Genomic DNA, 21088 nt, shown 5'->3' with positions numbered 1-21088 from the left:
TCTGACACTCCCCAGGGTACCTGTTTTATAATAAGTGTTTCAGCCTGAAAAAACACAACTGCTCAGAAAAACATTGCTACTGGCCAGTACTGCACATGCTGCCAATATGCATGTTCCTTAAGGAAGGGAGAGGATTAAGCCTTTCAGGGAATTCTATCCTGGGAGCCTCACCTCGATGCCAAGTTTTAGTCCTCTGAGGTGAACTTCTGCCCACATTTTGTCTCCTGCAAGACTGCCTGGTAGACACATTCACTGGGTGGCTTCAAACACCTGAGTCAGCAAGCCTGCTGCATGCCAGTCACTTAAAAATAAAGGATTTTGTTTCTAAAATACAGAGAGTTGGGGACTGTGGAAATTCTGAGTAGAAACTGGACATCTGAGCAACTTGGTCTAGTGGAAGGTGTCCCCGCCCATGGCAGGGGGTTGGAACTAGATGGTCTTTAAAGTCCCTTCCCAGCCAAACCACTCAGTGATTCTATGATTCTATGGTCTAAGTGTCCTCCAAGGGCTAATATCAGCACATTCTGAATAAATTCACTTGTTATATGTTCACAAGACCTTCCTAGGCCAGGCACATGGTTATAACAAGATTTTTGTAAGAAACAAACTGCACATGGGCCTGCTGTGATATTTTTGCAGTTTTCTTTGAATTACCCAGCCATTGCCATCATTAGAGACAAGACATTGGCCTGAAAGTCCAAGCAACAGCAACCATGTCAGCTCTTCCACTGCCCTGAAGTACTCCCCGTGTTTTAACTGGGTTAGAATAAACCCTTCCACTCCTTTGGAGCAAGTATCTTGGCCAAGTGGTTACCCATATAAAACACCCACTGCAATACATTTGCGTACACCTATGAAAGGAGAAAATATAATCACTTTATTTTCAGTATACAGACTAAATCCCACCATAAAATCAAGATAATGAGCGAGCACACATGAATAAAACACTCTGCACTTAATCAAACCCCACTTTTGCCATGTCTGCTGAATCCATCGTTGGCCACGTGGCCCTTGCAGCTCTCCAGCGTTGTTCCTCAGTGCTCCCAGGAGCAATCCTCCCTCTACTTCAATTCAAAAAATGCTCCCAGTTTGTGTAAAGTGCTACATTTTCCTGTGTGCCTTGAAATACTAGTTAGGTACAACACTATTTTGTCATCTCAGCTCCCAAGCTATGTCCGGTCCCCCTCCCACCCTTACATCAAAGCAACAATTACTTCTACAAGGAGGTAAAATCAGCAAGTTGTAGCAATACAGACTCTTCAGAGGTGCAGAACGATGGCACAGTGCAATCTGCAGCACGGAGAGCAAGACAGAAACACTGACGAGTTGTACCACGCACATGCACACAATCACCTCTGTAAAGCCTTCTCCACGCTGCGACTCCTTCCATGTCACACGCTTTTCGCGTTAAAAGAAAACCAGCCCTTGTCAAATTTAGCCCATTTAAAGCTGCCAAAAAAACCTGGACTCCGTGTGCTATCAGTGGGCGTGTTATTGCTTGTAGTAAATTGAAGACAATTTGGACCTACACGTGAGATTGGCTCGCAAAGCAGAAAGGTCAGCAGAGGCCCCTCAGCAGTTTTAGGAACTGATCAGCTGGTTTTTCCTGCACCCTTCACATCGGCTACAACACTGCAGTCCAAAACATGCATCGTACCATCCTCGAGAAAACAGTCCCTGTCTTCTCTGGCTCCTATTTAATACACAAGAGCACTCAGCATAGAGTGTCACAGGTCATTTTAACATGTTCATCATGTTCCTCTTCGCTCGTTCACCTGAAAATGGGTGATCTGGGCTGTGACAGCAAACGCCAGCAGTGCCGAATCCTCTCAAGGGCCACGTGTCATCAGAGGAGGAGCTCACAGAGCTGTCCGGTTGGACCTGGACCGAAGTGTTTAACAATCCAGTCTTTACACCTTGTGCCTCTAAATGAGTGTAAAGTTTACAAGTGAGTGTCTTCAAGGAGTAATAAAGCAGCTCTTGGGATTTCTGCTACGCCAACACTGACTCAAAGGCTCAGTACAAACTCACAGTGTCACACGGGAACACCAGCACCTTCCAGACCCCCAGCCAGCCCTCACAGCAACTTACATCCTCTCTAAAGTTCCTTTCTTTGCTAACACACCCCAACTATAACCTTGCTTTACAGCCTCTCCTGCTAACTATACTTTTCAAATCAGATCTGACTGCAAACGCTGCCCTTAATCTAGAGATGATCATAAAACGGATAGATTATTTTCTGTCTACTGCTGCTCCAGATGCAATGCTACCTAAAAAATCACAACTAATTCTTCCAGCAGTCGATCCAAACCAGCGCTGCTCTCCAACAGCAAGTGGGTGAGGGTGGGCTGCAGATTGCCAAGTCTCCAGGCTTTCCACACCATGAAGTGAGGTAGCAACAAGCAGCCTTTGAAACAGCATTGTCTCTGTATTTTTCCCTACCACTGAATCCCTTTTCCACACAATTTAGCTTGTGAACTAGAGGCTTCTCTGGAGCAGTGGAAGAAAAGAGATGGTAAATAAATAACAAATTATAAGAACTAGGCCAATAGTTTTACAAAGTTTTCCTTTTTGGTACCAGCACTGAGCACTGCTCGTTTCCAGGTGGAGAGAAATACAAAACACTTCAGTCTCTCTGTGAGCTTAAAGTCCGAGTGACTTCTGCACAATCTGCTTGGCAATTTTGTTAAACTGTTCTCTGTCTTCCCGCCACATCTTGGAGGCGTCTACGTTGGCTCCACTTTCATCATTTGGCTCTGAAACGAGAAAGACTGAAAGGTAAGTGGGCAATGGAGCAAGACCTTCTTGCTTCTTCAAGAATGCCACTTCCCCGAGGCTTTGATACACTTCTCTTCCTTGGGACTGCAGAAACACCACTAAAGAATATCCAGTGATAGCTCCTGGATTCCCAAACAGCTCTGATTTTACTGACCACAAGAGGAAGGATATCACAGCAAGGTCGACTTAAGGCAAGAAACAAGTGGAAGAGGAAAAGGACTTCCTTCTGTTTGTGCTCTCAGCAGCAGAGCTCCACCATGCATACAATGGGGCACCCCCAGTGCCGTCAAGGGGTTTTAAAGCCGCACGTTGCTCCCTGCAAGATGTTCTTTCCTGGTTCTGCAGCTTCCCAGACACAAAGGCCCCCCAACCAGGCCACCCAAACAGGCTCTGTCACTCACTGAGATGGCTTGTTCTATCAAAAAACAACTAAACAAACCCAGGAAACCCATAGAATGCTTTAATTTCTGCAACATCTTTCATCTGAGGATTTCAGAGCGCTTTAGAAAGTACATGAAGTGCTGGGATTCAGGTGGGCTCCCTGTTAGAAAAGAGGTAAGCTGAAACACAGGACTTACCAGGGTTGTGGGCAGCACACAGCAGGACACTGCCCCAGGATTACAGGAGGCACTGAGACAGAACACACTCTGCCCATTTCCCTTCACACACTGGTCCAAACCCACCCTGGCCCACTTCACGGCAGGCATCTCAGGCTCACATCCTTCTCGACACGAGAAGGACACACCTACCGGTCCACCCGTAAAAACCAGTAGGTGTGCAGGTCACCCAGGCTGGGTGACTTGGGCTTACGCTACCTGCAGAGCCAGAGCTGAGGGTTTGCCAGCAGCCTGAAAGAAGCTGATGCTTTAGCCTAATTCCTCCAAAAGCCATGGGAAAACAGGATGCACAGGCAGAGAATGAGACCATGTGACTCCCGCACTTACCAGCCTAGGTAAGGCTGCACCACAAACCAAGCTCTCTGAGGCCATGGGAAGCCCAGCAAGGGAGGTAGTGTTTGCCTGCACAGCTTTCCCATCATCAGGTTACTATTCCAAAGCTAAAACAGTCCCACACAGGAATCTGCTGCTTGCCCTTTGGTCAGTTTTGCTGCTTCTTAACCCATTTATCCTTCAAATCCAGTTCTAAGAGACACGGCTCTGCCCTCTTCAGGCAGTTCAGTGGCTCTGTCCACTCTGTGCAAAAGGATCCATCTTTCAGGGAGCTGTACGTAACAGAGCTGGTCCATGGCCCTTACTGGATTTAGGAAAAACCATTTAAAAGGCTTCACAAAGTGTTTTTCACCTCAGGTCTGTTCTCAAGAAGCATTTCCCTGAACCTGAGATGGGAGAGTGGGGCACATTTCCAGGCTGAGAATAACAAAGAGAAATGGAGGGTGATGGCATCTGCATCACAGAGGCCATGTACTGGTTAGGTCTGGTAACCCTTCAGCTGCCAAAGCCAAATCCAACACAGGCTCTAATCCACAGCTTTAAGAGCTGAATGGACACCACAGCATATACAAAGAAGCTTTTGTCCAGGAGCAGGAAACCAACCCAGCCTCTGGACCCACCTGACCAGCGCCACCAGCTCAGTTGCTGCCAACCTGGAAGGAAAGCCTTGCAGTTGCTTCCAAAGCTGGGAACACCTGGTTATTACTGATTCAGTTGCATTTTTTCCAATTCTTTTCAGAGAACTGGTTTATTAATAAATAAATACCAGGGCTTTAAGAACTGTGGTGCTGTTGAGCAGCTTTACGTGTGCTTTGCTCACTTAACAAAGCAAGCAGCAAGAGGCAGCTCCAGCTAACTCAGGACCTGCTGTCAGAACAGCACTGCTCACCTGCCAGCATGCTAACAACCGACAGGAGGATCTTCTCCACACTCTGCACGGGACTCCACCGCTCTGCGCTGCTCTCGTATCCCATGGGATCATCCCCGGGAGCATGAAGGATAGAGATGCAGACTCTCCCATCTGGGTAAACTGAGTGAGAAGTAGAGAGGATTGGTTGTTAGTCAGTGGAAATGCTTGGCTTCTCCAGATCTTTAGCACAGAGCAGTGTTGGGACTTGGCCTTTGTATTGACTGAAGCCAAACCCAGTTTTAAATTTCCTCTTCCAAAGGCAAGAGGACACAAAATCCGAAAGATAAAAATCTTTACGCAAATCCAATGAAGTTTTTCCCCAACAGAAACCTGCTGGGAGCACTCGTGTCATTTAATAACCAGTGACAGGCTCAATGGGAAACAGAAGAGATGTAGTCTGGTGGAATAATGCAAGGATTTATGCACAGACACAGCTCCAAGCAGGTAACCAGTCCTACTTAAATGGAACTGACTGCATTGAAAACACACTGCAGTCCTCCACTGGTCCGTGACTGGGAAAATAATTAAGCAAAGGAGAGAAAAGTGTTACGTTAAATATGCTATAACCATAAATGTGATAAAAAATAAAGTGTTATGTTAAAAACCATAACATATCATAAAGAATAGAACTGATCTTATTTTGAACATAACTGAGATGCAATCAGAAGAATTCCCACTACTTCTTTTGTTTTCATTTTGCTTAAAGCTCAGCTGCATTAAAGCACTGGAAACAAGGAAACATATGAATTAAGGATTTAAGCATCTTCCCCTCTACACCTTTAGCATAAGCAACAGTACAAGCTGTCTTCACTGAAACTGGACTCTACTGACTTCGTAATAAACCAAACAAAGGTTGAAGAAGCAACACAAAGAGAACGGAGTTGGAAACACTGCTCTAGCAAGATGGCCTAATTCTGCAACCTCCCAAGGAAGGACAACTTTAGCTGAGCACTTTCACTGCTTCTATTCCTCAGGTGACCAAACCTGTGCCACTGCCAGGGAAGCAAAACAAAACAAAGAGGGAATGACCGCTGGAAACAGCTGCGCTCGTTTCCAGTTCCTTCCATTCACCCAGCTATGTCTGCACAAGCCTGCAACACGTAAGCTCCGTGGAAGGCTTTTATTTACATGCCCTGCTGCAGCCCCAGGCTGGGGACCGGAGCTGGTCTAGCTGTAGTTGGAAGAGGAGGAAACAGCAGATGCTGAATCAGCACTTCTCCTTGCAAGTTAGGAACCCACTGGTAGAAGGTACTGCCCTGGTAAGTGACTCTCCTGTTTCTGTGCAGCGCCTCACTTCAAACAGCCGGAACACAGCGGCACAGTCGAGATGGCAAAGGCTGATTCCAGGAAGATGTACTCATCTTTTCCCTCTCTGCTCAGGTGAGACCCCACCTGCAGTGCTGTCTCCAAGAGAGCTGGAGAGGGATTTTGGACAAGGGCCTGGACAGGACAATGAGGAATCGCTTCAAACTGACAGAGGGCAGGGTTAGGGAAGAACTGGGATATTGGGAAGAAATTGTTCCCTGTGAGGGTGGGGAGTCATTGGCACAGGTTGCCCAGAGAAGCTGTGGCTGCCCCATCCCTGGAGGTATTCAAGGTCAGGTTGGATAGGGCTTGGAGCACACTGGGCTAGTGGAAGGTGTCCCTGCCCACGGCTTTATGGGCTTTAAGGTCCATTGCAACAATCCCTTCCAATCCCCCCCATGATCCTACGATCTTTCCATGTTGTTGCTCAGTGCTAATGCAAGCACTGCCATTAATCACTACTGTGCAGTTGTCTTCAGTAGAGCATCCAAAAAGGAAATTTTAAGAGAAGAAAGCTCTGAGGTGTTTTGATTCTCCCTTCACATAACACAAAGTGCAAAGACGAGGAAACACAGCAGACTTTTTAAATGTTTTCCTTGCAATTTCTCACAGTAGGACAAATGAGCACTTAAGGAACAGAAAAAGCACAGCTGCAGCCTTTCTGGGTAAAACCAGCCCAGCACAACCCTAGCTGAGGAGAAAGATTCGAGTGTCTACTTCAGGTGATCTAAACCTCAGATTTACAAGATCCAGAGTCTTAAAGTGCTGAGCTGACCACTCAGTATGCTCCAGTTAACCTCATGGACTGAAGTACCCCTGTGTAACAAGGAGTCAGGCAGTTTGTGCTTCTCTGCACCCCACTCCTCCTGGCAATGCTGCACACAATGCAGCTGCCAGCAGCAAACCTCAAGCCAAGGCCACAGCAGGAGCTGCCGAGTATTGCATGGACATGGATTTGCTCACGGACACAAGTTGTCTGGCAAGAATTTTGGGTGAATTAATCCAGCTGGAGCAAGGTGCTGATGTGGCCACACTGCTTCCAAATGCCAAATGCTGCCCTACTGTGGACACCAGAGCTCCAGAGGTGATGCCACACTGCCCTGGGCATGTCCACACATTTCCACCCTGTGACACGCAGGTGTGTCTTCCCCATGTGGATTAAATGGGCAAAAGCCTGCATGAGTGGTGCTTCCAGAAGGGAAGAACAGAACAACTTCACAAAATTGCAAAATTCCCTGGAATAGGATGAAATAAATCAATTCCCAGCTGAAGTAATGATCTGTGTTTTGCAAGCATGGGAAAGTCAGCCGGAAAGGAAGCACTAGGCAGGAGGGCAGCATTTGCCTTTTCTCACTCTCAAGTGGCAGAGACCTAACAGCCTGGAACACAGATCCAGCCACCAAACCTGGGCGATGACAAACAACCTTTACAGAATCCATGTTGATTTAGAAGATGTCATAAGCAATGATTTTACACAAAATTTCAAGGCTGATTCCAGAAAGCAGTGCTCCAGGCTGCAAAGGGACGGCTTTAAGGTTTTTTCATGCCCAAGGCTCAAACCTGTTAGCTATACTTCTTGTTACTGCAGTTATTTTCACTGAAAATCTTGAGATAATATTGTCGCCATCACAGAATCACTAAGGTTGGAAAAGATCTTTATGATTATGGAGTATAACCAAAATCAGAATTGCAGAGCAAAGGCCAGCAAAGTCTTAATATTAAACCCTCAGCAAATGTGTAGTCTGCTTGGACAGAGCACTCTGTATTTCAGAAAGATCCCATCGGCAACTTTAAACAAACCTGTGACCTCATGCTGCCTAATAAAGCTGCACCCATGCTTTGGTGAACATGAACAACATTTCACTCATTAAAATAGCACGAAACTACCTAAATGCAAGCCACAGAGCAAGACTGAGTTCAAGAAGCATTTGGACAATGCTCTCAGGCACATGGTGTGATTCCTGGGGCGTCCTGCACAGGGCCAGGAGTTGGACTTGATGATCCTGATAGGTCATTTCCAGCCCAGCATATTCTATGATTCTATGACTGGAAAGAGCCTGTATAATTCACAATATCTCACATCATGTATAGAAGATTCAGCTTTAGATTTAGCTTTATCCAACAGTCACAAGTATTCCCAGAATTATCTTAAAGGCAGTGAATGTTTTGGAAGACTTACTGGACTGTTAAGGAGCAGAAGGTTTACAAGGAGTAATGTGATGAACAGAAAAGGACCCTAAACCAGAGAAAAACTGGACAGCTGAATGCTCCTACTACTGTATGGCCAAGGTTGGAAAGGGAAAGAACCACCTTCAGGAAGGACACCAACTCTCCTGCTGCAAAAATCTGTTTTTAAAGTGCACGAGCAACCCACTCCCCTTTGCATCCTGCTGCATCAGACTCACTGTTGGGATGGAACATCTCGCACGTGAACCTCATCTTCGGAGGACTCAACGGGTAGTCGAGTGGAAAGCTCAGGATAGCAGGGAAAACCCCATACTCAAAACAGGTGTCTTCAGGACCCCTAGAAACAGGTAAAACATTTTTTTAAACCAGTTTTAAACAGCTCTTTCTCCCAGATTCTTGTCTAAATGAGACGTCCGAAGCTTCAGTTAGATCATCTTCTCCAGAAAACAAAGAGTTAATGTGCTCTTACCCCACACCTCATAAACTTAAATCCAAATACAAGGCTTGGGAGGCAAGGGGGAAATCAAAGCTTGCACACTAAATTACTAGGAAGGTCACAACACTGTTTAATTAGCAGGGTGTGTCTGGATATAATTGGAGTATCTGGCTCCAAGGCATGTTCCAGGATTTGAGCGTCTGCACGTCAAGAGAAAGCAGAGGCAGGTGTGGGACTCCTCTGCCTTTGAAGATACTGTTATGCTGCACAAGACAGAAATGTCAAATGCTGCAGCTCAAAAATAAAGGGTAAACCCCACAGAGATCCCAACTGCCAGTATCGAGAACAACCACACAAACATTTATCGCCGTCTGATGCAGAAAACACAGCAAGGGTTTGTAAAAATAAAAACAGAGCTCTGAGACCATAATTGCCAGATGAGATGTGGGACAATAATGTGTCTTTGCAGACTTCAGGTATTGAGTTTGCCCTCCCTTGAGTGCATGTGGAGAACAAATGGCTTCATCAGGGTTCTTGTAGAAACATTTCCTTATTGTGTTCAGCATCTAGTTCAAAGTGCACTGGAGTTGAGAACATGAAAACAATTATTCTACCCTGACTACACAAAACACTTTCGAAAAGTGAGCAGAAAAAAAAAAGTTTATCAGCCATGATTTATTCAAACTTGATGAAGCATCTGGAAGTTTTAACACAAACGTGATTTCCCTTGATTGGAAAGATGACGAAATAAGCTTCTGCAGTGAAAATCGTAGCCAGGGAAACCTCATATATTTAGTAAAAAGCTCTTCAAACAAAGGTTCTACTGTCTGGGAAATAAGGTTTAGAAATATATCCATGCCTTCCCCCTCCCAGTCCCCATTCCCCATGCCAGAAAGAACATTAAAAGTTCAAGGATTCCTAACAGTTAAGACTGCAATTGATAACCTAGAGAAAAAGAAAACCAAGAGCAGCAAATTCTAAAGCCTTTTGAGACTCATTCTCTCAAACTCTGGGACTCAAAAGACTTGGCTGGTAGATAAACACAAGAATTATGTGATTTAAACCCGAACATTGACACTGGCAGGTAATACAAGAGAAATGCATCAACATTCTGCAAGAATCAAAGCTAAATTGTCTCAACCACTTTGTTCCCTTTCCGGCCTTTTCCCTAACTTTAGTTGGGATTCAATTCACATCTGAGAGTAAACTGAATGCATTTTTTCATGACCATTTTAATTCCAGCTGCATTTTAAAGGCTTATTGTTGAACTTCAGAGAGTATGTACATACAGGCATTGAAAAGCTGGTGGGTGTCTTATGTTCTGTTTTGAGAGCAAACCCACAGCCTTGAGGGCTCTTCTGTCAAATAGGCTCAACCCAACACACTCCATTTTCGGCCCTGCTTTTGTTTTAGCCACTCAGCACTGCCAGGATCAACTTCAAAGAAATTATTAAAGTTAATCCAAGACAGCATTTGCAGCTACAAAACACTCAGCATTTGAACTTAACAGCATCACTTTTGGCTCAAAAAGGACATCGGCAGGGCCTGGGAGGTAAGAGCGAGGCAGCTCCTGCAATCACGCCCCTGCTCTGCAGTAATTCCAAAGTTGACTTAAAGCATGAAAATGAGAAACTCTGACATCCATGAGCTGGCTGTTACTCAGGCAAGGGGCAGAAAAGGGTGGTGGGTATGTGCCAAAATAAGAGGGAAAAGTGCCTTGACAAGGACAGCTCACGGGGATTGTTTAGTCTGGAGAAAAGGAGGTTCGGGGGGACCTTCTCGCTCTTTACAACTCCCTGACGGGAAGGTCAAGCCAAGTGGGGGTCGGGCTCTGCTCCCAGGCAACAAGAGAGAGGACAAGAGGAAATGGCCTGAAGTTGTGCAGTGGAGGTTTAGATTGGATATTAGGGAAAATTTCTTCCCTGAAAGGGTGCCGAGGCACTGGCACAGGCTGCCCAGTGCAGTGTTGGAGTCACCATCCCTGAAAGTGTCCAAAAACACGGAGCTGTGGCACATGGGGACGTGGTTTAGTGGTGGATTTGGCAGTGCTAGGGGAAAGGTTGGATGTGATGCTCTCAGAAGTCTTTTCTGACCTCAATGATTCTGTGATTCTTAATTCTATAATCACAGCTTCAAATACATTTGTAAATGGCTTATTTGTAAAAAGATAACTGGAAAAAGACCAAACCCCACAATCACCAGATGCCCAAAAGAGGAATGGAGACAAAAGTCATAAGCCTAATTACAGATCTAATTACCTTTCCAGGCAGCTTTTTGAAAAGTTGACTTCAATTTATATTGTTTAGTTTTCAAACAATATTTAGGCGAATAAAGTTCTTAACAATAGTGTGGTTTTGTGTCTTTTGGGGATAAACTGTAACAGCAACACACACTTGTACATGGCAACCAGAGAGGGCAAAACTCATCCTTGAAATGTGAAATCCACGAACACGAGACAGCCTGAAGGACCTCAGACTGCGCTAAGGAATTGAGCAGCATAAGAAAAACTCTCCTGAAATGCTGTTGCAAAGGTCTGACTTTCAGAAATACTCCCCACCTCTGCTGTTCAGGAAGGTTTCCACGTGGTATTTTCAGCTCTTGATCTATTACACCCATTTTGGGAGGGTAAGAGCTGTTCTGTCCTTCAGACATGTCAATACAGCCTTAACATTTATATGTCTCACATTCCTCCAGCACTGCCGCTGCGGGCAAGAACACTGGAAATACAAATTATTATTTCCATTATTTAAAAAGACATTATTTTATCTCTGAGCCAAGTTCTTACATCAATCTGTGTAACATTACCCAACCCACCTCTGAACTGATAAATGAGAGACGTCTTTACTTTCCTAGGTCTCTTTTGTTTTAATTTATTTGACATTACATGTGCTCTAACTTTATATAAATTGAGTGAAGGAAAAAAAGTATTCTGTTCTTTTCACTATCACGTTAGATTTTGCACATCATCTGTCTGAAAATCTGAAGCCAGCTTTACTCTAATTTCCTCATCTGCCCACCTCTCATTCCCAGAATCTCATACAGCACATTTGAGATTACAAAACACTGGAAGAGATCACCACAAATACAAACAAGACGTGTAGCTTGCTTTCCAAAGGTATGCAAACACTGCTACTAACAGGGTTTGTAAAGAGATGAAAGTAACCAAACGTGTTTAGGGTAAACATGTTTCTATTGTACCACAGCTTCAGAATTGAGCAGATCTTAAAATATAACTTGATTATGACACACACACAATATAGAAACCAAAATGAAAGCACCTCCTCCGCCTCTCATTTTACGCTGACAAAGACCTGAAGCTCAACACTCAGCACTTTAAAGGGCTTTCAAGTCTGAAAGCAGCAACTTCGTTCTTTAAGAATGTTATGGGATGTATGAAAAAGCACTGTCTAGGCTAAACGAAAGCTCTACTCAGCCACACAACCTCTGCTAAGAGAAAGTACCAGTAGGCAGGAATATTCCAAGAAGTGCACTAAATCCTCTGGGATTTCCACTCCCAGCAATGCACAGCTGTCTGACCTGCAACCTGGCACATTAGAAAGCACATGTGCTGACTATGCCACTCACAGAAAGAGAAAGCGTAAGACCCTGCAGCCAAAACCTTTGGTGTCAGGCAACAAACAACCCAAACAAAACACCATGCTAAGTGTTTAATTTCAGGGGACTGAGCTACCAGGAAGCACAACCTCTTATCCCGAGAGAAATCGCTGCACATAAGCAGAGGCATTTGCCAGCTCTTCCCATCAGTGAGCAAACAAGCAGTGGTAATCCAAACCTCCACTTACCAAGGCCTAAAATAACTCGGAGGCTCCTGCTTGTCATTACAGCAGGATCACCCACGCAACTTGTGTGGAATAGCGATTCGCTACAGCTCGGGGTGCTTTTGTGTTGGTTGTGTGCCTGAGCCCAAGAGACAGAAACCTTGTTTTTCATCCCTGGACAACAAACTCCCAGCAAACCAAGCAAGGAAAACTCTGCCACCCACGCCAGCTCAGAATCTCACCAGTCAGCACTGGTGGTTGCAGGGAAAACCTGCCCAGAGCACAGTGGGGACGGAGCGAGTGGGGCCATGGCCATCACTTGCTGTCCCCAGAGTCCTCCAGGACCCCCCAGCCCTGGCTGAAGGAAAGGAAATCACCAATTCTTACCAAAGGAATCCTGAAATACAGAGCCAGGATCTACCCTAATAACAGACCATCAGATTCAAGATGAACTTGGAGGTTTAAAGGCTCTTCATCTTTTAACTGTGTAGCATTTGCATAAAATGTCAGATGTGAGTGACAAAGGTCTCTGCTCCTCTACCATTTTAGAACTTTATTTTGTAAAAAACACAAGTTATTCCATGTACTCAAAGTTCCCAAAAGTACAGCATGAGTAAGAGTACAAAAAAGACAAAGGACAACTTGTAAGACATTGGTCAGGAAGATTTTGTCTTTTCATGGCTAATTTTGCTACCAACAACCATACCCATCAGCTGGGGAGTGGAAGGGATAGAAAACAGCTTTTTTCAGGAGTCTTTGCCACCCCCAAAACACAACAGGTCATGATCAAAACTATTCACCAACAGAAAAGCTTTCTGTACAGAACCACTGCACTCAACTCTTCACAACACCAACCTACTCATGAAATGTAAAGAATTACAAAACACTTTTTTATTTAAATATGAACAGTTTTTTTAGATCAAAACCTTTCAATTTTTCCAGAAAAAAAATTGACTAGTAAGTAAATTACTTCTAGACACTAATTTTTTTTTCTATCACTAAAAATCACTAAAAATGTATTTTACTCCATTTAAAATCTGCCCAGCATCTGCCGTTAAGCAATCTTCCCAGAGGTCTGTGATCTACAAGCAATTTGTTGTTTCCTACGGCATTTGTAAATGTAACACATAGCCAAGGGAGCCCAAATGAGGATTCCTGAAAAAATATGCAAGCTTACAAGTTGTACACCTCACCAATGCTGCCTCTGTCACTCTGGTTAAAATCCAAATCCCTGTTTAGGTAAGAGAAAGAATTCCCAGCCTGTGGAAGGCCAAGGCTGATGTCATACAGAACTGATAGTAATTTTTGACATTCTTGCTCTCCTAGAAGCTAATCACAGCATGCAACTGCTGACTTCAGACACAAAACAATATTAACTCACATGATCAGGGCTTCCCATTCAAAGAAGTTCTCTTCGTTCATGGGACCTGTGAAATAAAACAAAACAATGCTCAGAGCTACCTGAACACAAGGTTACAGCTCCAGAGTGCACAAACCCCACTCGGCTCCTCACCTGCCACGATCCCTTCGGGTGGGTTCAGGGTCAGCTCTGTGAAAACAGGAACACAAGGAAGGTTAAGGTGACCTGTGAGACCAAGCGTTTTGGGTGGTGTTTGGTTTGGCTACAGCTTAACACAGAGGCCCCACCACCAAACACCCTTGGAGAGCAGCTTGAGGATACTAAGGGAGGAATCTCCCAGCCATGCTTCACTTCACATCCAGAAGGCCCAGGATCCCACTGCTGACAATTTAACTGCTTCACGCAAGATGAGTTTTCTAAACAAAATTATCTGGCACTTTGGGTTTCTTCAGCCTCCCAGAATTAGTCTTAGAATCACAGAATTGTTTAGGTTGAAAAAGACCTCTAGGACCATTGAGTCCACTATCTTCCCAGGGGCAACAATTTAAAAATGAGAAGGAAAACCAAAACTCCTTCCTCAGAGCCTGAGAAACACCCCCCTCTTGGACCTCTGTGGTATCTGCAGGTACGAACTCAACAGCCTGTAAAGGGGTTGTATTACCGTGACCTCTCTGCACCCATTCAGGTTTGATGCCCTTCAGTACAAAACCCAGAGTGACACGAAAGCAGGACAAGCAGAGACATTCATACAATAACCTCTGGAATCAGCCCCCTGTTTCAAGCCTGGGGAAGCCCAGCAACACCACGTGCTGATAAAAGAACAACCAGCTTTTATCCTGTCTAGTGGAACGACCATCAACTTCCAGTTTCTGATGTCCTGCAGGGTGGCAGCAGCAGGTGAGGCACAGTTCAGAGTTCAGCTGCACACAGGCAACCAGCAGCCTGCAGTCCTGGGGGTTCAACACCAGCCCCACAGCGCTGGGGGGCAGCCAGGGGGATTGGTGGCAGGAGGTGACACTCCCAGCTGCTTATCCAGCACAGTGTTTCCTAACCCATGGCCTGTGGAACACCAGTGGCCTGTAACACAGAACACAGTCACAAGAACCACCACGCTCCTTCCCAACGCAGGAAAATGAGCAGGAACATGGACCCAGGCAATATGGGAAGTCACAAACCAGTAAATGAAATGACTGACCTAATTTCTGTTAGGCTGTAAGTGAAAACTGCTGCATGGAACACATTTCTGTCTTAGAGCAGCTCCTTGACTGTAGGATTCAAAGATGTGCTAAAATGCACTGACAGGAGGGACTGCAAAACTCTCCTGTTCGCCCAGGCTGCCCTTAACCTTGGTATAGCCCTCCCTGAAGTTCCAAAGCCCAGAAGCCCCAGACTGAAACTCAGCCTTAAGGTTTCCCACAATGTCCTGACATTCAGGGACAGGTTTTTCCAGCTTCAGAGTGGGTCTCCAACAGCTTTTCTTGTTGCTGCTTTTAGACAGAAAGAGGGAGATGTCAAACCCAGGAGCTCCCAGAATCACTTTGCTCCATCTTGTGGCTCTCTCTAAGAAAATCCCTCTGATGTTTCCCATGATTTCCCTGGAAAAGCCAGCAGCATCTGTGTATCCCCTGTGGTGGCAGCCTAGCAGGTGTGTCATATAGCTCTCCACTCCAATGAAAACCGGGGCAATGGGTCAAAGCCCACAGAGCAAAGTGTCTTCATGAGATCATAAGTTCAATTCTCCACTTCCTTGCTCAGCTCTCCCCTTGGAGAAAGAGGTTTCCATTCTTAACGATCAGGCAAAGCGGGAACTGGGCAGTCAGGGGCACAGGAGGTTTGATTTTGAGTGGCTGCTGCTACAGCTGGTCATTGAGAAAGGAAAAACCTCTTTTCCACAGGGATGGCCACATCCTACTCAGTGATCTCTCTAGAGTTGCTCAAAGGGAAACTCCAAGCAGTTTTTGGAGCTGCACAGCATGAACTGCTGGGATCTGACACAGCATCAGCTGCTTCAGGCTCGCCAGAGCCTCCAAAAATGGAATGTTGGGGGGAGTTTTTCCAATTATTTAAACATGAGCAGCAAAAAGCAGTGAAAGGCTAAAACAAATGATCTGATCAAATGCAGAACGACTCTGACAGACCAGCTAGGCCAAACAGTCTCCCTCAGTGAAAAGATTTTTTCTAATATCCAATCCAAACCTCCCCTGGTGCTACCTGAGGCTGTTATTCTCTGAGAGCAGAGCCTGACTCCCACCTGGCTCCATCCTCCTATCAGGGAGTTGCAGAGAGCAAGAAGGGCCCTCCTGAGCCTCCTTTTCTCCAGGCTGAGCTCCCCCAGCCACTCCTCATGGGAGTTGTGCTCCAGACCCTTCCCCAGCTCCATTGCTCTCCTTTGGATAGCGAGGAGCTGAGCCCTCTGCCCATGCTGAGCATGGACAGTATCCAACAGAAGGCACTGACAGGGAAAAGACAGATCCTGAAGCTAACCTACTACTGTAAAGAGGCAGCTTGCCCAAACTTGATGCAGCAGCTACCTCTTTGGGGCAGGCAAAGAAGAGTTCGGGTTGGAAGTACCTTAACGCTCATCAAGTTCCATCTCCTGAGATAGGCAGCGATGCCACCCACAAGACCAGGTTGCTCAGGGCCCCATCCAGCCCTTGAACAATCAAATGCTGACATTTTACAAGGTGCTAACTACCAGAGTTGCCACCAGCAAGATCAGTGGGATAAAAAAGCCTCCCAGTGTGCCCAGGGAGCTCCCGCCCTCTAGGCAAGCCTTGGGTTCCTATTGTAAACCGCTTACACAGAAGTGATGGTCAAAGAAACGATTGCTGAGAGCTCTGTAACAAGTCAAACCTGCCCAGCCCACTCAGTTCAGAAACATGTTGCCCAGCTCACATAACCAGGGTGAAAAAACACCACCATGTATGGAAGACGACCAGAGGTCCCTGAAGACACCAAAGTGAAGAAAACCCCATGCATGGAAGATCGTGGGGTTCTATAACCACCTATGGAACTGGTATGGATACTTCTGGCTAATAAATACCACCTGGAGCCAAGCATGAACGTTAGGAGGAGTTATTCCCCCTGCATCCACCGCTGTAATAAAGTAAAACTCGCTTCTTAATACTACTTGGTGTTAATGAGTTTTATTCCAGAGTCTCGGCTTCCTACAGAGTACAGCACGAGCAGAAACGTCCTATTAAGAGGTTCCGAGCGGTGGGAGGACGACTTAATTTGCAAAAAAACAAAGAATAAAACAGCAAGCCAAGAAAGGATTTGGCTTTGAAAGAGATAAAGGGGAAAGCCAGAAAAGTCGTTGCTTGTAAGCTCAAAACAGCTGACACTACAGAACGGTGCCGCTTCTGTTGGGCAGGTTTGGTGCACAATCAACACCTTCATTTCACTGCTCTTTGTGGAGTCATTATCAGCCAATTCCACCTAGGAGATGGTTTTCAGGAAAACCGAAAACACACCCTCTTATTAAAGGCCTTAATAAAGAGACCACTCACATCTTGATAAGAGAAGTTCCACAAGTATGTTTTCTAAAAACTGCACCTATTTAGGTACCCCTAAGGGGATTAAAAGCCCAGGACTGAGGAAATACTACGCGTGTGCTCATTGCAGTATCTGAAAGCACCTGGACTGAGATACTCGAAAACGGTCAGTTTTCTTCTGCCTCCACAGAACTTTTCCCAAGCAATAAGGACGGCAAGTACTCACTGAAGCGCTGCCAGGTTCAGAAGATGAATTATTTCTGTGAATTCTCAAATCTCACAACATAAATCTCGTATTTTTAACCCGACAGCACTCCCAAAGATACCTGTTGGCATTACAATCTACTGCTCTGTTGCCTGTTTGTACCAGGAAGGAAATACAGGGCTTACAACCAGGCACAATAGCTCCCGTGTCTCTAGAGATCTGACTTAATTCTTTCAAAGTAACCCGTTTTAGATTTGAAATTTCAGCCAGTGTAAGAGATCTTCAATATCTTGCAGCCAGGAAGCAGTAAACTTTCCATGTCTTTAACTCTCATAAATACAAGCTGCTACTGATGTCAGGTCCTAACACTATTACACATCTAGAATTAACAACAAACTCTGTAAAAATAACAGACAAAACCGCACAGAGTCTAATAAAAATAATGGCCTTTTTTATAACTTTTTTTTTTTGGAAAGCTTTAGCCAAATCAGTTCTGGCAGAGTGGATAATAAATACGATGCAGCAAAAAGCCAAACATGCACACAAATATCTAAATGAGGACAAAAAAACGAATCCACATCATGTGGCTGCCCACAGCCACCGCCCCTTTCTTTTTGAAAAGGAAAGAAAACCAGAGCAATTTCACAGCCTCTTGCAAAATGAATAATGCATTTGGGCTCCGACAGGTAGAAACTTCACACAGCGTCAAGTATTTTTCACATAACGCAACAATAAATACATTTTAAATAAAGATTTAAACGTGTGTGCACATGCACAGAGAAAATCCAAGACCAAAACTGAAAAAGGAAAGGAAAGGAAAGAATTGGAAGTCTGGCGAGTAAAATACATCCACCAGCAAGGGACTGACTGCCAAACGCCTGTCAGGACTAAAAGTAACTACAAAGAAGAGATAGAAAGGAGAAGGAGGGAAAGCAAAGGATTGTGTTCACAAATTTCTACAAAGACACATAGGAGATGTCATCCAAGTGGGGCAGCTGGGATGGGGTCACTGAAAACCTTCTTCATGCTCAAATTCACCCAGTGCCTGCATCCACACCAGCAACACACATCACCAGGGGGGAATGGAAGTTCACACAAAGCTGAACGTCAGACTACAGCCCTGTCTCAAGGCGGGGCTTGCTCTTTTTCTGCAAAAAGAGGCAGCAGAATGCTCCTGACCAGGAACTGTTTCTATTCTTCAAAATAACTTTTGCTGAAAATCTGCACAGGGCACGAGAGCTTCTGAAGAGCTACGACTCACTGCCAGCCTTTTGTGAAACACTAGGGGAGGGGTTTAAGTCAGGCTTGATTCTGGGGTTTGTCTCATGGTTTGATGTGCTAAAGGAAAGTAACAACCCGGAAAAGGCACGTGCAGCACGGGGAAATCCTGGCAGCAACAGACACCAGAACTGCACTGTTGCAACTCAGGTTTCCAGAATTCAAAGCACAATGCAGTTAATCACATTAATTTTTTACAATGCTGTGTTTTATTGGAGGTGGGGAGGTGTTTCTAACAGCAGATCACAGACCAAACATTATCTCAGTTCCTGACTACTGTTACTCTGGGAAACGAGGCAGAGAAGATTCACCTCGTGTCTGACCGTGGCATTAAATAATTTTTCTGATGCCCTTGAATATAATTTTTTTCCCTAAAGATTTCATTCATACAAAACACTCCAGTCAGATCTCTGAGCCTCTGAACAATGAAGGATCAAAAATGCTTTTTGGGACTGAGGGGATTGATGCGAGAGAAGAGACAGAAGCAGAGCCAAGTCTTTCTGTGGTTGTTTTTCAGGTCAGTGCCTCTGGATCACAACGGAAAATGCAGATTCTAGGACACGCAGGTTCAGCACAGGCTTTGCCCACACACCCGCAGGGCTCGCCCACCACCCCCAGCTGTGTCACCCCCCGAGCAGGGGGGGCCTGGCCCCCAAGCCCCTGTGAGACAGCTCAGCTCAGAGACCCGTGCTCTGCAGAGCGGCCTGGGAACAGGCACCGTGTTGGCAGGGAATGTGTGTCTATAAATATTCTATTTTACACAGGCTGGAATCTTCCACTGAACCATGGCAGAGAGAGAAACAACTCCCAGTCCCTGCACAGCCTGGGGAGTGCAGCAAGTGACCTTCCCTGGAGCAGGAGAAGAGTTCCTAAAGCCCAGCTCCCTCCTTCCCCACCGAACACTTCATTTCTCCATTTTAATTCCTTGCCATAATAAATAAAAAGGCAGTGCATCAGAGCTCAAAAGCAAGGAGCTATGCAAATATCTCTTGCCAACAAAAGGCACCTTTGGACACCTCTCAAGCTCACCAGGGAGCAGATGATCCATCCCAGAAGAAGTGGGATTCCCAGAGGAACCCTGTTCCCTGTGGGAGGGCTGGTCTGGATCACTGCTCTCCACCTCCTGCAAGTCACGTCTCATGCTGATTTTTAAACAAACAAGCGAGTCTATGCCCTTGATCACTAAATTCGAATTAAAATGCTCTTACTAACCACTCCACTTCCGTTAAGGACAAAATCCCAGAATTGTTTGGATTGGAAGGAACTGTAAAGATCATCTCGTTCCAAACACCTGCCATGGGTAGGGATACCTTCCACTACGCCAGGCTGCTCCAAGCCCCATCCAGCCTGGCTTTGAACACTTCCAGGGATGAGGCAGCCGCAAGAAGGAGTCTATCCTGTCAAACAGCTCTAATTATCTTTGAGATAACAAACCTCTGCAACAGAGACTTTGCACATCTGGAAAATTTAACAGGGAAAAGCATCAAAGTAACTGGTCACTTGCCCAGGGTTCCCAGCCTCGCCCACGACCAAGCTCCTGGAGCCGCGGAGTCCCACATGTGTCCCCCGCCCGCCCCCCGCGTCCCGGTGCAAAAGGCTGTGTCCCACCTGCGAGAGGGGGCGGCGGTGCCGGGCATGCCCCCCTTCCCCACAGCTGCTCCCCAAAGCCCGCGGTGCCTGTGCCCGGTGCCCCTCACCGCCCGCCCCGGGGACTCTGTACGGGCAAGGGGAGGGCCCTGCAGCTGGCGGGACACGGGCAGGAAGGCCCGCGGCCTGGCCTGGCCCGGCCCGCCGCCGCCCCGATGGCCCTCCCGGGCTTTGTGAAGGATCCCGGCGGGAGGGGCAGCGCGGGGGCCCATGGAGCGCGACTCACGCTTGTACTCGGCCATGAGCCGCTTCAGCGCCGTCCCCGCCATGGCGCGGCCCCGCCGCCGCTTCCGGGTACGCGGCCGCAGCGCCCGGGGGGGCGGGATGGGGGGGAGGCGCTCTATCCCGCCGGCCGCGCCTCTATGGTAGCTCCCGGTTCTCCAGCGGGAGGGCCGCGCGTGCCCAGGAACGCACCGGGAATTCCCGCTCGCGTGGGCGAGTCTGCGGGAAACGACGGGAACGCGGCAGCTGCTCCGCCGCGCTGGGAGACAGGGAAATGCGCAAAATGCCGCATTGTGCGGCAAACCGCCCCACGGAGCGGCGGCCGTGCGGCCACGCCGCCCCCTCCCAGCGGGATTTTGTGCAGGACGCGCCTGGAGCGGCTCCGGCACGTGCCCTTCCAGCTGGGACAGGGCCATGGAGAGCACGAGGCGGGAGCTCGACTCCCGGGCTGGATTCACCGCGTGCAGCAGCAAAGGGCGACACGCCAGCGTACAAATCCAGGACCAGACAACGGGATCCGCGGGATGTCCCGCCCCA

General features: G+C 46.7%; 1 protein-coding gene across 1 annotated transcript; it reads right to left on the bottom strand.

Moving 5' to 3' along the window:
• Nucleotides 1–854: 854 nt before the first annotated feature.
• On the bottom strand, nt 855–20649 carry UBE2G2 (ubiquitin conjugating enzyme E2 G2). Its single transcript, XM_050308225.1, has 6 exons — nt 20556–20649; nt 13859–13894; nt 13727–13772; nt 8349–8467; nt 4618–4758; nt 855–2756 (listed from the first exon to the last, which is right to left on the bottom strand). Exons 1-6 carry the CDS (start codon nt 20596–20598, stop codon nt 2644–2646), a joined length of 498 nt encoding a protein of 165 aa, XP_050164182.1. The 5' UTR covers nt 20599–20649; the 3' UTR covers nt 855–2643.
• Nucleotides 20650–21088: the final 439 nt, after the last annotated feature.

The sequence above is a fragment of the Myiozetetes cayanensis genome, unplaced genomic scaffold, assembly GCF_022539395.1.
Source record: "Myiozetetes cayanensis isolate MyiCay16 unplaced genomic scaffold, myiCay2020 scf13, whole genome shotgun sequence".
Classification (NCBI taxonomy): Eukaryota; Metazoa; Chordata; class Aves; order Passeriformes; family Tyrannidae; genus Myiozetetes; species Myiozetetes cayanensis.
The sequence above is the reverse complement of the archived record's forward strand: the minus strand, read 5'-3'. Positions and strand labels throughout refer to the sequence as shown.

Bases quoted from the DNA above. Each gene is read 5' to 3' on its own strand.
- UBE2G2 (XM_050308225.1), bottom strand. From the start codon at position 20,598: ATGGCGGGGACGGCGCTGAAGCGGCTCATGGCCGAGTACAAGC. The intron at 8,468-13,726 runs GTGAGTTAATAT...ACCTGTTTCTAG, and splicing joins GAATGGGAAGCCCTGATCAT to GGGTCCTGAAGACACCTGTT. The intron at 2,757-4,617 runs GTGAGCAGTGCT...TTCTCGTTTCAG, and splicing joins GGTTGTTAGCATGCTGGCAG to AGCCAAATGATGAAAGTGGA.